This window comes from Ovis aries, chromosome 20 (assembly GCF_016772045.2).
Source record: "Ovis aries strain OAR_USU_Benz2616 breed Rambouillet chromosome 20, ARS-UI_Ramb_v3.0, whole genome shotgun sequence".
Classification (NCBI taxonomy): Eukaryota; Metazoa; Chordata; class Mammalia; order Artiodactyla; family Bovidae; genus Ovis; species Ovis aries.
In genome coordinates, this window is record NC_056073.1 from 21,946,467 (window position 1) to 21,963,289 (window position 16,823).

A 16,823-nucleotide genomic window follows, 5' to 3' on the forward strand; every position below is an offset into this window, starting at 1 on the left:
AACCCATGTCCTTGGCAGTGAAAGCAGGGAGTTCTAACCACTAAATAACTTTTGATGCCATTTCCAAGACCTACAGCTAGCTCACTCCTAAAAGAGATGGTATTCACCAAGTCTTCATATTAGGAATTCACTGACCATCTTAAGACCCACACCAGAGTTTCTGGGCAGAAGACCCCGGGTCCAGTTGTAGCCACCATATCATTATATGAGAAAAAGTGAATGAAGCCCAGTTTAAACAAACAAACAAACAAAGACAAAAAGAAGTTTCAAGGATCTTTCAGGATAGCTTTAAATATTAACAGACAAAAATTAAATACATCCTTTCATGTTTTTAAATAGGGGTGGAATTACTAGCTCTCTACTCTCCAGAGAAGATGCAGGTTCTTAACTGTTCTACCAAATTACTGATCCTGGAAAAAATGCTGAAGAGTCACTTTCCTGAATCACTCAAGGTATGAAACATTGAATAGTTCTATCTTCATTTTATTAATCTGTGAAATAATATTAGACTTATAGCTGTTTCCCAAATTTTCCTAATGGTAAGACTCTGGGAGTACTTGGTAAACATACAGTTTCCCAATCCTCTCCTTCTAGAGACTGATTCAGTGGATTGGGGATACAATGCAGTTAGTTATATTTTTGACAGTCTTGCTAGATACAGTCTTGCTAGGAAAATTCAGGCTGTGCTAGACTGGACTATTTATGAAATAAATTTCAGTTCTAAATTTTATTAAATGGCAGAAGGGTAATTTCTTACTTGTTAAAATTTTATTTTTTAAAGACTTCTAAATTCAGATTAGTTGACTTGGCCTGAATGGTATGTATAATTTTTTTGAAATATCTTTCACATTATCTCATTTGAGCTCCAAAAACACCTAATCAATCCCTCTCTAAAATTAATTCCCTTGTAATATTAAAATCTCTGAATAGGCAGATATTTATATTATAATTATACAGGTAATATTACTAAATAACTTCCCCATTTCCAGGTGCTAGAATTCAGACTAAAATCCAGATTATCACGTTTCAAATTGAGTGTTTTTGGAAATGCTTGCCTCTCACAGCACCATCTGAAGTAAGAATTAAGGAAAGGAACCGTATAGGCACAGGTAGATGCCTTTCTGAGAAATCTCCTCTTTAATAGCTGCTTAGCTCTTTGCTCCTAATTTCTTATTTCTCCTACCCTGAGTCTTTTTATCCCTAAATCTCTTTATCCTCCTTTAATGATTTCTTTGTTATATAATGCCTGGCTTTGTTCTTTGACCATCATTTCAAAATACCCTTTCAGTAAACACTAAGTCCTTTAGTGAATAAAAAAGATAAAGAAAAGGTAGTCTCAGTTGTTTCCTCTTCCTCCACCCACTGGAATTTATGGCTGCGTTTTTATAATCTCACTTTAGGCTTAAAATCTAGTTTAGTTGCTCAGTTGTGTCTGACTCTGCGACCCTGTGGATTGTAGGCTACCAGGCTCCTCTGTCCACCGGATTTTCCAGGCAAGAGTACTGGAATGGGTTGCCATTTCCTTCTCTAAAGGATCTTCCCGACCCAGGGATCGAGCCCAGGTCTCCCACACTGTAGGCAGACACTTTACTATCTGAGCCACCAGGAAAATCTTTAGGCTTAAATGTTTAAATAACCTTCCGGATTTCCTTCACAAGCTCTACCTGCTCATTTCTCTAGCATTTGTACTCCCTCCTAGCCACTTTGCATCTCCTCTCAACACTCACTCTTTGGATAAATAAATTATTGAAATAATGTGTTTGTTTTCTAATAAGGATTATGCTTTGCTCATGTGAAACCATTTTAATAAATGTATTACTCTGTACACATAAGATCATCAATTCTGGAATTTAACCATGAAGAGAACAAGCATGATCCTTCCAGGTTACTTTAGTTGGTGGATTTCCCTAAGTGTGATCCATGTTGCACATTAGTATTAGACTACATTTAGAAAGATACTGTCTATGTGAAAATCTGAGCGAGGTCCCAGTTTGGATAAGACAGAAGAGAGTTGGATCATCTTCTAGGCATTGAGATGAGGTGAGTGATTTGAATTAGGACAGTGATAAAGGAGGTAAAATGTGGGCTCCGAAGCTCTTATAATTTAACTTTTTTCACTGAAGTACAACACTAGAAGGGGCTTGCCAGGTGGTGCTAGTGGTAAAGAAACTGCCTGCCAATGCAGGAGACATAAGAGACCCTGGGTTGAAAAGATCCCCTGGAGGATTTCTTCACTCCTGGAGAATCCCATGGACAGATGAGCCTGGACAGCTATGCCCATAGGGTCACAAAGATTCAGATAGGACTGAAGCAACTTGTCATGCACCCACATAACACTAGAAAGTGCACAAAACATGATACAGCTCAGTGGATTTTCTCAAAGTGAATATCTAGGTAACTTCTACTCCATTCAAGAAAGAACAGTACATCAAACACCATTCTTCCCCCACTCCATACTCTTTTCTTGTCAATATCTTTCCCTGCTCTCCCATAGTAACCACTATCAGCTTCTAAAGTCATCATTTAATTCTGCCTGTCTTTGAATGTAATATAAATTGGATCACACAGTATCTTTTTGAACTTAGCTTCTTTGGCTGGGCAAGCTCAATACCATGTTCTCTTTTGTAATCCATTGTAAGAATATGCCACAATTTATTTAGTTATTCCACTGTTGCTGGATATTGTTACCAGTTTCTGTCTACCGTATTATAAAAACATTGCTGTGAACACTGGCCTATAGCTTAGCTCTCCTCCTTACCACCGCAACTTTGTTTTCTCTAGAAGCACAGAGATAACATATGGAAGTTGCTTTGTGGGACAGAATCTTTGATTCTTAGTGGGAAAAAAATGTGAAAAGTCACAGAACAGAATTCTAGTGATACTTCAGTATTGCTTAGTCAATAAGCATTTGGTCAGCTCTATCAGACTCCATGGATATAACTGTGAATAAGACATAGTTACAACCCTTAGGGAATGCTTATACAGACCTGCTCTATCAAATCTAACATGCAGGGTATGCTTTTTGGCTTTTTTTTCTGGGGGATAGTATCTCTGTCTCAAGTGATATTTAATTGTAATTCAAGGTTGAAAGAGTAGTTGTACTTCACATATGATTTTAAGATAGTGTGCTGCTGCTAAGTCGCTTCAGTCGTGTCCGACTCTGTGTGACCCCATAGATGGCAGCCCACCAGGCTCCCCCGTCCCTGGGATTCTCCAGGCAAGAACACTAGAGTGAGTTGCCATTTCCTTCTCCAAAGCATGAAAGTGAAAAGTGAAAGTGAAGTCATTGAGTCATGTCCAACTCTCAGCGACCCCATGGACTGCAGCCTACCAGGCTCCTCCGTCAATGGGATTTTCCAGGCAAGAGTACTGGAGTGGGGTGCCATTGCCTTCTCTGTTAAGATAGTGTAGTAAACTTCAAAGGCAGCTGCACATCAAAATTATCCATAGAAATTTTAAAAGGCATATGAACTCTAAATCTAGATATTAGATGCTGATTCATTAAGTATTACTGACCTATATTCCAAGTCCCTGTCTGGTAAGCCTATTGATTTGGTACCTCTCACCATTGTGCTAAAAAAACCACTAAGTTTTGGGAGCATTTTCATAGACTGTCATAGACACTTTAACAGTTTCCTTGTGCACTGATGAAATAAAAAGGGAGAAGTCTGTATGTGTATGGGTTCTGAATATATGTGTGTATATTTATAATTTTCCCTCATGGCCATAACTTTGCACTAGTACAAGAAATGAAAAGAGCAATAAGCATCTGAAATGGTTAATAATATAACTAGCTATTCCTCTGGGTTCTCTGCCTCAGGTTTATGGAGCAGTGATGAACATAAATCGTGGGAATCCCTTTCAAAAGGAAGTGGTGTTGGATTCATGGCCTGACTTCAAAGCCATCATCACACGGCGGCAGAAAGAGGTACAGTTTTAAAAGGCAAAAAAGAATTGGTACCAACTGAAATGAAAAGATGAGGTAAAGGGGAAATCGTAACCATCATAGCTTAACAAGCTATACACTTCACCATTAGCTTCTAATTTGACTGGCTTTGGAGTATCAGACATATGGAAACCTCCAGTCTAAATGTGTTCACTAGGATGATTTCTCTAGTGTTTGATAACCCCTCGAAGCATGAAGCAGATATACTTGTACACACTAGTTTTCCCACTGGCTTGATGATTCCTTATGATCATTGACTTTGGGCATATGGATAAATATGAAAGAAGATTGAAAAAGACAGCATCCTCCCCATTCTGCCTCTGAGACAAAGGAGAGGCTCACATGATCAAAGGTGGTGTGTTTTATGTGTTTGTGGTTATGTCTTCTGTCCTAGGCTGAGACAGACAACCTGGACCATTATACTAATGCCTATGCTGTGTTCTACAAAGATGTCAATGCTTACCGACAGCTGTTGGAAGAACATGGTGTTATCAACTGGGATCAAGTTTTTCAAATACAGGGTGGGTCAAGTACAAGACACTAGACACGCATTGTTTTTTCTTCTTTTTGTCGTATCTCTCAGATATATAAATATGACACACTTCACACATATAAGCACACATATGTACAAATACACTTACATACATTTTATATATTAACAGCTTATGTATTACAGTCTTATAGCAATACTTTTTTTTTAATGAGGTTTGGCCTTTGGGGTTGGCAGAGGCCATTTAAATTAGGCTGTTCTTAAGTGATTTTTTTTTTCTTTCAAAAAAATGGTATCAGGGAATATCACAGGATATTTCTCCTTATTACTTCTAACCCTTTCCTATCATAATCTTTTAAAGAAAATCTAATTTAAGTCTAAGCCAATAGGTAAGCCTTTCTTCTTTCTAAAGCAAATGATTCTTGAAAAAGATAATCAACTGGTCTGCATAGGATAAACTGAAATGATTTTATAAGGAAAGAGTATATGTGGGCTCCAAGGAGATAACTGCATAGCCATCAACGCTTCTAGAAGAACTTTAGGCCAAGACTGAAACAGATTAAGACTTTTGATTATTTGGATGGATAGCTTTGGCTTCAGTGTATCACTTGCTGTCTCAACTTTTTATAATGATTGGGAGTTGATATAGGCAATGAAGTTTGTGTGTAGCTCTTCTAGTGAAATGAGTTCCTTGATCATTTGACAAGAAGGTAGGAACCCCCATGTTAGATATATAAATTCTGGTAATTTTTATCAGCCAGAAGTAGCTGAAGCCCTCTACAAGAAAAGTTTCTGTCCACCTATAATGATTTATGTAAATTCATAACCTAAAAACTTGGGATGTTATATATATATTAAAAAAGAATCCCCTTGCAAATGCTCAAAAAGACTTTATAGAGGCAGTTCTAAACTCTCTCACACATTTACAGATTTACCCCTGTTACGCTGGTTAGAAGTGAGGCATAATTCAACTACTTGCATATCTAATTAACAATTCAGAAAAATCTCACCAGGATTACTTTAATGTGGAAATGTGTATATCTCCTCCTTGATGTGAAAAGTCATGGCAGTTACTGGATGGATTTTGGTATTATTGGTTAATATCCTCAAATCCCCTGAATTCATCATTATGGAGAGACCATCCCTCTAACTGCCAATACTTTTTTTCAGAAGGCTGAGCTATTTGTTGTGAGTTATACTCATTTTAATTGATAGTCATCTTTCCTGAGGGTTTGGTGGGGAGAGATGTGATTTATAGCACCTAATATAGCTGGAATGGTAAAACTCCTCATTTACCATGTAGAGCTCTTGACTTCTGATGTGGTCTCAACTGTAGGTTTCTGTGGTAAGAACTGTAATCTCTTTAGGACACTGAATAGCTTCTAAGAAGTCATCAGGGTCTTTACTATTCTTACTCAGAGAACCTAAAAAGGAGCCATTTCTATAACATCTCTAAATCATGAGCCTCCCTAAAAGCCTATCAGCTACATATAAACAGCCTTTTACTTTCTGCAGGCGAGGTCAGAGCTACTAGTTGGGCTGGTGGATAGATCAGGATTTAGGCAGTGAAGCTGCTTCAGTACTGGGTGTTTAGAGCAAGAACACACCCTTCATAGGAATGCCTTTGTCATTTTTAATCTAGGAACCATCCATAAACAATGTTAAATCAGGGTTAATCCTCTAATGGACTCAGAGGAGCCAAACTCCTTATGTTTGCTGTACACAGGAAACAAAAACATGCATAATTGCCCAGACAGGCCCTGCTTGTTGCTCACTGCTAGTTGCATGAACGAGAGAGCTTGTCTACATGAGCACCAGCCTGAAAGTTTCAAAGGCCTGCTCACTGGTAACTATGAACCAAAAAAATGTCCCAGGTTCTGGCTTATTCAGTTAGCAACCCTTCCCCTTGTAAGGAGGTGGAGTGGTCAATAGCAGAACGAGAAGTAGAGATTGCTTTCTCCTTGAGAAAGGAGAAAATCATTTGTTAAAAATGATACCCTGTCAACAGATAGAAGGACACAATCCACAGCACCATGGAGAGATGATTGGCAAAATCTAAACAACAAATCCTGTTGTTTGGTGATTAGAGGGCCCTAACCACCAGGATTCTCCGACAAAAGAAGTTTTTAAAGAGGGGAGAGAGGATTTTAGTGGGAATTGAAAGGTCTGTTGATGAAAAGACTCACAAGACAAAAAGTGGGCAAAATCAAACTGTAGTGTTTAAGGATGCAGACTTGGATAATAAAACTGTAAAGAAAAAAAGAAAATGGTTATCTTAAAAATTATTATAATGATTATTTTTGAAGGAGAGAGAAGGAATTGTGATTAAAAGATTGGGAGAGTGATACATAGAAGGGAGCTCATCAAATTCTATTCTGTGGCTTTAGAAGTAGTTAAAATGTATGTAATTATTTCTAATTAAGCTATACCTTTTATGCAGTTTTTGTTACCTGTTACATCTTATAAGTCTAAAAGGTTTTGTTTTAATGTTAGGATGACCTTTAGAAAGAATTGACTCAGTCTAACTTAGAAGAAAAAAATTCTGTTGGAACTACCAGCCACACTTTGAGTCAGCAGGGCTCACTACCACTTAGATGTAATTCAGTGTTTTAATATGGAGTGCTAGCCACAGCATCTATAATCTTAATAGCATTAACTTGAAGACTTTCTTATCTTTTCTTAGACTTAACTCCATGATGGAGAAGCCGAGGCTCAGAGCACAGTCTGTGTTCACCAGGACCTGCCGTTCATGTTTTCTTCAAGAGGAAGTGATTTTCTAGGAGAAGGAAGCAAGCAATTAGATATGAAAGGAAGTGGGAAAGTCAATTTCCAGAGCATTCAAGCAATAGCAGCCAGAATGGAAAGGACAGAGCAGATCAGGATTTGGAGAAGTGGACAATCAGTTCTAAGTAAACAAGCCCCTTGTCATGCTGTAATTACTATCAGAACAGAGACCATGCCATTCTTATATCCCACTCTGGGGCTATGCCCAGCACAGCACTTTACATACAAGAAGTACTGAGTAAGGGTTTATAGAGAATACAGTATAGCTATGACAAATGAGTGAGTGCTGGGTAAGTTAAGTTCAGAATAAACCTCACCAGTCTAAATTTATATATTGACATTGCCATGATGGGCATTTAAGCAGGAGACTGAAAGACAGTCTTTAAAGTAAGATTGCCCTGCCAAATAAATTGAAGCTCTTTCATACTTCCAGAACATCCCTTACCCTCAGGGGTTTAAGATCAATCTGAGAAGTCAAGAAAATAAAAAGTTCCCATAAAGCATTACAAATTCTTAAGGGATAGTCCCATCAGAAATTCCCATGGAAGATCATGATCAACATGGAAATTTGAAAATCTCATACAAGACTTGAAAATCAGACAAAGGAGTAGCTCTGATAATATATGTATGAATACAAAGTGGTTAAGATAATACAAGGTGGGAAGCTGGTGGTATTGATGATACCAAGTATAGAAATACTAAAACAAATTTGCTTTTGGCATTCTCAGATAAAGCATCCACATTTTTTTTTTCATTGTGTGTTTCCACATGCAGGGCTGCAGAGTGAATTACATGATGTTTCCAAAGCTGTTGCTGACTCAAAGCAGGTGGATGTAAAGCTAGCTTCCTTCAAGGCCACTTGCTTACCTCCGATTTCAGCTGCAGACACCAGTTTCTTGTACGTAAACAAGCTTCTTCTAGGGGAGAATTTATGCCATGGCAGTACAAACTGCCTGGAATACTGAATACCATTTAGGAATATTGGATCTAGAGGACTGAATCTAAATGTGTGTATGTGTTTACGCTTTTCCTTTTTGCTGTGCTTGACTGCTCATAATTTCCTGCAAAATCAAATCTGTGTCTCTCTCCATTGTCATTAACTATGGACAGCTTTTTCACAGAATACACAAAAAAATCATTTCTTGGGCATCCTCCTCCTCCAAATAATTCTAAATAACTTCCGTTGTCTGTGCCCAAGGTGGTTATAATTGTTTTTTGTTGTTTCAGGGATGCAGGTGTTTAGCTGACTTACGTGTCTTTTATGCCAGGCACTAAATGTTTCAAAGTTTTAAATACATTGCCTCTTGAATCCTTTCTACAACCTTATAAAACAGTACCATTATTACTCCCTTTTTGAACAGAATTGAAATAACACACAGGAGCAAACTGTAGAGCCAGAAACAACCAAAAGAAGCCTAATTCCAGGATCCAGCCCTTCAGAATGTGTGTTAGTTTATATCTGCATTCTTTCACTTTGTGGTCCCTGATCTGTCATTCACTAGTTACTTTCCATTTTGCCTTACCTTTCTGTGTGTGTGTGTGTGTGTGTGTGTGTGTTAGTCGCTCAGTGTGTCTGACTCTTTGCAACCCCCTGGACTCGAGCCTCCCAGCCTCCTCTGTCCATGGGATTCTCCAAGCAAGAATAGTGGAGAGAGTTGCCAGTTTCTTCTCCAGGTTACCTTTCTGAGCCTCAATCAATTCTTCCTAAAAACTGATGTATCATACCTTCTTTGCATGTTTCCTGTAAGCAAATGAAACTAGCCACTTCACTGAATGTTACTTTTCTCCACTTCCGTGGTGTATGTTGAAGTAATTATTAAGCAAAACAAGACTAAACCTAGAAAAGAAGGGACATTTTAAGTCACATAAAGCAACTGGATTTTATTGTTACTTTTTCAGTCATGAAAATTTTCAAACACAAGAGTTGAGAAACTAGTGTAATTAACCTCCAACACCAATATACTTAAAAAAAAATCTTAAACACCTGCCTCTTTCAATCACAAAGTAATGCAGTTCTCAATTTTGTTTTTTGTTCGATCCAACTGTAACCTTTTCAACAATATATTTTCCTATTAATTGAATTTTAAAAATACAACCAAACTTGTGCTCATTAAATATACATGTATATTTTTAAAATGTACAAAAAGAACAAGATTTATTATGTTAGGAATCTTTTATCCAGATCTCTATCTTTCCCACCCCCTGATTTATTCTGAAGGAAATATCTTATATATTATTCCATTATACGACACTTTACCGTCTGAGCCACCAGGGAAGCCACTTAAATATTATACCTCCAAAAAAAGAATTATTATTATTATTAGCCAGGCCTCACGGCTTGTGGCATCTTATTAATCCCTGGTGGTTCAGATGGTAAATAATCCACCTGCAATGCAGGAGACCTGGGTTCAATCCCTGGGTTGGGAAAATCCCCTAGAGGAGTGCATGGCAACCCACTCCAGTATTCTTGCTTGGAGAGTCCCCATGGACAGAGGAGCCTGGTGGGCTACAGTCCATGGGGTTGCAAAGAATCAGACATGACTGAGCAACTAAGCATAGCATAGTATGGCTAGTGGGATCTTATTAATAGCTTTCCCATCAGGCATCGAACCCTGGCCCCAAAAGTGAACACATTGAATTCACTCAGGGAATTCCCAAGAATTTTTTTTTAACTGCTATAGTAACATCACCTCTGTGTCAGGAGTCCCCCAGACCACCCACAAGTTCAGTGATTGGCTAAGAGGACTCAGGACTCAATATATTTAGTCATGGCTATAACTTACTATGGGAGGAGGTAATGGCACCCCACTCCAGTACTCTTGCCTGGAAAATCCCAAGGACAGAGGAGCCTGGTAGGCTACAGTCCATGGGGTCGCGAAGAGTCAGACATGACTGAGCAACTTCCCTTTCATTTTTCACTTTCATGCATTGGAGAAGGAAATGGCAACCCACTCCAATATTCTTGCCTGGAGAATCCCAGGGATGGGGGAGCCTGGTGGGCTGCCGTCTATGGGGTCATACAGAATCGGACATGACTGAAGTGACTTAGCAGCATAACTTATTATAATGAAAAGATATAAAGCAAAATCAGCACAAGGGGAAAAAGGTGCTTTGGCAAAGTCCAGAGGAAATCGGACACAAGCTCCCCAGAGGCCTCCCTGAGCAGAGTCACGCAGTATGCGTTTGATTTTCAGCAATGAGTTGTGACAACACAGATAAGAATTTTTTTACTGGAGGTACCTTCTGCCAGTTCAGTTCAGTTCAGTCGCTCAGTCATGTCCGACTCTTTGCGACCCCATGAATCGCAGCACGCCAGGCCTCCCTGTCCATCACCATCTCCCAGAGTTAGCTCAGACTCACGTCCATCGAGTCCGTGATGCCATCCTGCCATCTCATCCTCTGTTGTCCCCTTCTCCTCCTGCCCCCAATCCCTCCCAGCATCAGAGTCTTTTCCAATGGGTCAACTCTTCGCACGAGGGGGCCAAAGTACTAGAGTTTCAGCTTTAGCATCATTCCTTCCAAAGAAATCCCAGGGCTGATCTCCTTCAGAATGGACTGGTTGGATCTCCTTGCAGTCCAAGGGACTCTCAAGAGTCTTCTCCAACACCACAGTGCAAAAGCATCAATTCTTTGGCGCTCAGCCTTCTTCACAGGCCAACTCTCACATCCATACATGACCACAGGAAAAACCATAGCCTTGACTAGACCAATTTCCTAGACTCCCAGGAGGAAAACAGGTGTTCAGCATAAATTGCATCGATTATACAAACAGGCCAAGCTAACCACTCTTACCAGTTCTGGGAATGGCAGGACTCCTCCAGCAATCAAAATTACCTGACACCTAGCAGCACCCTACTCCAGTACTGTTGCCTGGAAAATCCCATGGACGGAGGAGCCTGGTGGGCTGCTGTCTGTGGGGTCGCACAGAGTCGGACATGACTGAAGCGACTTAGTAGCAGCAGCAGCCAAAGGCCAACTTCGCAAGCAGGTTCTCTAAAAACAGTGGCCTTGAGCCTTCTTTGTTAGCTCTTTCCTTAAAATTTTGTGAACACTATTTCCTAAATATAAAATAACCTATTAGTAGTCACATTTTCCCAATTATCACAAAACTTTTAGCACTTTATTTGTTTTGAATAAGCACCTGGTTATTATATGTAACTGGTTAATATCTCTCTTAAGTTTCTTTTGACAGACAGATACCCCTTTCATCTTTTTTTATTTCTCATGTTACTTTTGGTTGAAAAAAAATCACGCTATTTGTCCTTTAGAGTTTCCCCACAGTCTGTCCAATTAAATAGGCATCAGTTTGAGAAAATTCCAGGAAATAGTGAAGGACGAGGAGGTCTGACATGCTGCAGTCCATGGGGTTGCAAAGAGCCGCTCATGACTGAGCTACTCAACAAGTCTGTTTGCTGTCATATCCCTGAGATGTTATTTAAAACTTTCTTCAATCCCCCATCAGACTTTTTTAAATCAAATTTTTTCTTGAATTGCTCCTTTCTGCATAAGAAGTTAGACAATTTATCTTTAAAACCTAAATCATTACCCAAATTTGTACACTTTATTTTGGATACCTGCCCTTCACATACAAGGTCATTGTCTCGAATGTCCCTCCTGAAACACGTAGTTTAGTGTTTTCATTTGTAGCGACATCACTACCTGAAGCTTCTTTGACTTTGTTTGAAAGTTTATTTTCCAGAATTAAATGAAAAAATCCTGTTAAGCCAGTTATTGCTTGCATTTATTTATATTCTTTCCCCCTGCTTAGTGGTTAGGCGAATGGCCCAGCTCCAGGTCCCACAGAATACCTGAAATATGAGCTAACATTGCATAACCACTAATAAAAGAAAACACAAACTTTTTTTTTCTATTATTATGTGCCAAGTAATGAATCTTCCTGTTTTCTTTTTTTTAATTTTAATTCTATTTTATTTCACTTTACAATACTGTATTGGTTTTGCCATACATCAATATGAATCTGCCACGGGTGTACATGAGTTCCCGATCCTGAACCCCCTCCCACCTCCCTCCCTATACCATCTCTCTAGGTCATCCCAGTGCACCAGCCCCAAGCATCCTGTATCCTGCATCAAACCTAGACTGGCGATTCATTTCTTATATGATATTATACATGTTTCAATGCTATTCTCCCAAATCATCCCACCCTCTCCCTCTCCCACAGAGTCCAAAAGACTGTTCTATACATCTGTGTCTCTTTTGCTGTCTCGCATACAGGTTTATCGTTACCATCTTTCTAAATTCCATATATATGAGAAAACACCAACTTTTACTTCATAAAGAAGGACATGGTACAGGACCTCCCTGGTGGTCTAGTGGCTAAGACTTCGCGCTCCCCGTCCAGGGTGTCCAGGTTCAATCCCTGCTCGGGAACTATATCTCACCTGCTGCAAGTAAAGGATCCAACATGCTGAAACTAAGACCTGGGGCAGTCAGACAAATATTTTAAAAAAGGACATAGTGAGAATGACGTCAGTGGCCTCTTAACTGGGGATGATCTTAGGATCTATTAATAACTTCAAGCATGAAAGAAAATTCAAAACACAACCAGCCCCCAGAGACTTGCAACTAAGTAACCTGTCTCAGTTCTTAGAAACTGCAACAATTTCTGTCCTTTTTTTTTTTTTTTTAATCTTAATGCCCATGGATTTTGAAATCTTTTTCCAGAATGTTTAGGGAAAGGTCTGAAAGAGCTAGCATTTCTTAAGCACCTACAAATGCCTAGAACATTAAGCAGTTTATATTTCTTTTGTGGACATGGTTGCATAAATGTAGGAGTCCTATCCTAAAACATTTATTATTATCAAGAAAAAGATTAGAGGCCCAAGTATCTGGACTTATTCAAGGCCTCAGAGAGGGTGTCAGCAGACTCAGGACTTAATAAGAATAAGTCTGAGGTTTGTTTTCCAGAAAAATGAAATAATTTCCTTCATCTATTCTGAGGACAATAACAAGTGGGCATAAAATTTGAACGAAAGACTTAGACTCAATATAATGAGTGTTTTGTCCTGTTAAAAATGAAATCCTAAAGATGTTTGTAAGTGGTAAGTGATAGATTCTTATTTATTGAAAATACTCTAGTATTTGCTAGGCACTTATCTCCAGGATGGGTGACAATATACAGCCTTGACGTACTCCTTTTCCTATTTGGAACCAGTCTGTTGTTTCATGTCCAGTTCTAACTGTTGCTTCCTGACTTGCATACAGATTTCTCAAGAGGCAGGTTAGGTGGTCTGGTATTCCCATCTCTTGAAGGATTTTCCACAGTTTATTGTGATCCACACAGTCAAAGGCTTTGGCATAGTCAATAAAGCAGAAATAGATGTTTTTCTGGAACTCTCTTGCTTTTTCCATGATCCAGTGGATGTTGGCAATTTGATCTCTGGTTCCTCTGCCTTTTCGAAAACCAACTTGAACATCAGGGAGTTCATGTTCATGTATTGCTGAAGCCTGGCTTGGAGAATTTTGAGCATTACTTTACTAGCATGTGAGATGAGTGCAAGTGTGCGGTAGTTTGAGCATTCTTTGGCATTGCCTTTCTTTGGAATTGGAATGAAAACTGACCTTTTCCAGTCCTCTGGCCACTGCTGAGTTTTCCAAATTTGCTGGCATATTGAGGGCAGCACTTTCACAGCATCATCTTTCAGGATTTGAAATAGCTCAATAGGAATTCCATCACCTCCACTAGCTTTGTTTGTAGTGATGATTTCTAAGGCCCACTTGACTTCACATTCCAGGATGTCTGTCTCTAGATGAGTGATCATACCATTGTGATTATCTGGGTTGTGAAGATCTTTTTTGTACAGTTTTTCTGTGTATTCTTGCCACCTTTTCTTAATATCTTCTGCTTCTGTTAGGTCCCTACAATTTCTGTCCTTTATCGAGCCCATCTTTGCATGAAATGTTCCCTTGGTATCTCTAATTTTCTTGAAGAGAAAATTAGTCTTAGTCTTTCCCATTCTGTTCTTTTCCTCTACTTCTTTGCATTGATTGCTGAAGAAGGCTTTCTTATCTCTTCTTGGTATTCTTTAGAACTCTACATTCAGATGTTTATATCTTTCCTTTTCTCCTCTGCTTTTCACTTGTCTTCTTTTCACAGCTATTTGTAAGCCATCCTCAGACAGCCATTTTGCTTTTTTGCATTTCTTTTCCATGGGGATGATCTTGATCCCTGTCTCCTGTACAATGTCACAAACCTCATTCCGTAGTTCATCAGGCACTCTTATCTATCAGATCTAGGCCCTTAAATCTATTTCTCACTTCCACTGTATAATCATAAGGAATTTGATTTAGGTCATATCTGAATGGTCTAGCAGTTTTTCTACTTTCTTCAATTTAAGTCTGAATTTGGGGCAGGAGGAGAAGGGGACTACAGAGGATGAGATGGTTGGATGGCATCACTGACTCTATGGATGTGAGCCTGAGTGAACTCCAGGAGTTGGTAATGGACAGGGAGGCCTGGCATGCTGCGATTCATGGGGTTGCAAAGAGTCGGACACGACTGAGCAACTGGACTGAACTGATCTCCAGGATGCTTTCTCAGTTTGAATCAAAGTAAAAAGAGAACTAGTTGGGGAATTCCCTGGAGGTCCGGTGGTTGGGACAGGGTGCTTTCACTGCTGGGGCCAGGTTTGATCCCTGGTGGGAGAACTAAGATTCCCCAGGGTTTGAAGCGAATGAAAAAGAGAGAAATACTTGTTTGTCATCATATGATCCCGAGTTCATATTTCTTCCCATGTCATTTTCTTCAAGAATGAATTCTTCCCTACAACTAACCTACCTGAGTGTTGCTGATGTTGACTTACTCAACCAGACTTGGTCTCGGGGCGGCAATGAACAGTGTCGCCGGTACATCACCAACCTAATCTCCTGCTTCCCCAGTGTGTGTGTCCGTGATGACAAGGGCAACCCCGTGTCTTGGTCTATGATGGACCAGTTTGCCACCATGTGCCATGGCTACACCATGCCTGAGCATCGCAGGAAAGGTTATAATCGGCTGGTGATCCTCACGTTGGCCAGAAAGTTGCAAAGCCGGGGATTCCCCTGTCAAGGCAACATCGTGGATGACAACATTACATCCATTAACCTCGCGAAGAGCATCCACAGCGACTTCTTGCCTTGTCGGTTCCATAGGCTGATTCTCACCCCTCCAGCTTTCTCTAGGCAAGTTCACCTCTAGCCCATTGGAACTCCAGGAGTTCTCTTCCTTTTTCTGAATATACACACACTCCTTAACTGCCAATGAGGGGACACTTAAAACTAGAATCAGGGGGACTTTAAATTGTTGAAAAAGACCAGAAGACAAACAGGCTTAGGCTGGGAAGCCCTAACTCTCCCTGTCTCAAATTTCTATGGTAGTGATGATAGAGGTCAGAAACAGCTGTGACTAGAAACAGGATAACTATCTTCCTTTAGGATCCACTGCAGGAAAAAGGTTGTAAAGCCATCAGTCTTAGCACAGGAGCAGAAATGACTGCATGAGAACAAATGACTAACATGGGACTAACTGCATTATTATTTCCCTTGGGCTTATGCAACCACACTGGTGTCCTACAACCATAAATAACACTCTCCTGTGCCTGCCACTGCTCTGTCTCCCCAAATCTCTTCCTACCACCTGTGACTCAGGATCTCTGTAGACTATCCTGCCTTCCCCCCTCCCCCCTTTAATTCCTGTCTCTCCTCTAGCCTATAGTTCTTCCCCGGGAATGTTTAAATGTAGTGGTTCTCACATTTTAGTGCACTTCAGAATCACCTGGAGGGCAGGTTGCAACAAAGATAGCTGAGTCTCTCCGCACAGCCCCTAATTCAATAAGTTTGAGGATGGGTCTGAGGTCGGGCCTGAAAATTTGTACTTCCAGCAAGTTTCCATTTCTCAGTTACCTTGGATGGAGCATTTTAAAAAGCTAGAAGCAGATGCTATCAGCATAAGACTGGACACTGCCTATCACCTATTCCAGCCCCCTTGTTCATTATCAGCTTTCTCATGGAAAACTAAGAGGCCTGTTTATGTAGGTGTGCATTTGGTATGCAAATATAAACATACATATACATATATTTTCACTTCTTTCTTACTTCTGTGTGCATACGTACATACTCAGAGAATCATGGTAAGATAATAAACTTTATTCTCATTACATATGAATATTTGTGGACAAAAGAAAACAAATGACTTCTTCAAGATTATGTAGATAACCAGTGCTAGAGGTTGAGCCAGAATGGTGTTATGTTGATTTTAAACTGTTTTCTTTTCACTAGACCATGTATCTTTTTAGGAAATGTAAAAGAAATTTAAATGATTAAATAATAAAATCAACGTCTTCTTCATCTTTTATTCTTGTTGGTATTTTTTTTTTAATTTGGGTTCCAATTGCTTGTGTCTGTGTATCTTTCAAGGACAGTAAAGGAGGAGCTAAACATCACAAGCTGTGTTCTTCCATCTGCAATAAAAGCTGACGCAAACAATGGCTGGATTTGTCTAGTCTGGATGAAGTTGACTTAGCCGTATAGAAAATATATGGCTTATATGGTTTCTTATTGTGCAGAGGTCACACAAATGTCAACTACAAAGATAAGAGGAAACTT

General features: G+C 39.6%; 1 protein-coding gene across 1 annotated transcript; it reads left to right on the plus strand.

The window, feature by feature from the left end:
• Window positions 1-349: 349 nt before the first annotated feature.
• GLYATL3 (glycine-N-acyltransferase like 3) lies at window positions 350-16,570 on the plus strand. Its single transcript, XM_027958546.3, has 5 exons — window positions 350-452; window positions 3,821-3,928; window positions 4,341-4,467; window positions 7,995-8,118; window positions 14,991-16,570. The coding sequence occupies exons 1-5, from the start codon at window positions 375-377 to the stop codon at window positions 15,415-15,417; spliced, it is 864 nt and encodes a 287-aa protein (XP_027814347.1). The 5' UTR covers window positions 350-374; the 3' UTR covers window positions 15,418-16,570.
• The last annotated feature ends 253 nt before the right edge of the window (window positions 16,571-16,823 follow it).

What these genes read in the sequence shown, in the direction of transcription:
- GLYATL3 (XM_027958546.3), top strand. Translation starts at nt 375, where the DNA reads ATGCAGGTTCTTAACTGTTCTACCAAATTACTGATCCTGGAAAAAATG. An exon ending in TCAAGTTTTTCAAATACAGG is followed by an intron (nt 4,468 to 7,994) that starts GTGGGTCAAGTA and finishes TTCCACATGCAG; the next exon opens with GGCTGCAGAGTGAATTACAT. An exon ending in GCTGCAGACACCAGTTTCTT is followed by an intron (nt 8,119 to 14,990) that starts GTACGTAAACAA and finishes ATTTTCTTCAAG; the next exon opens with AATGAATTCTTCCCTACAAC.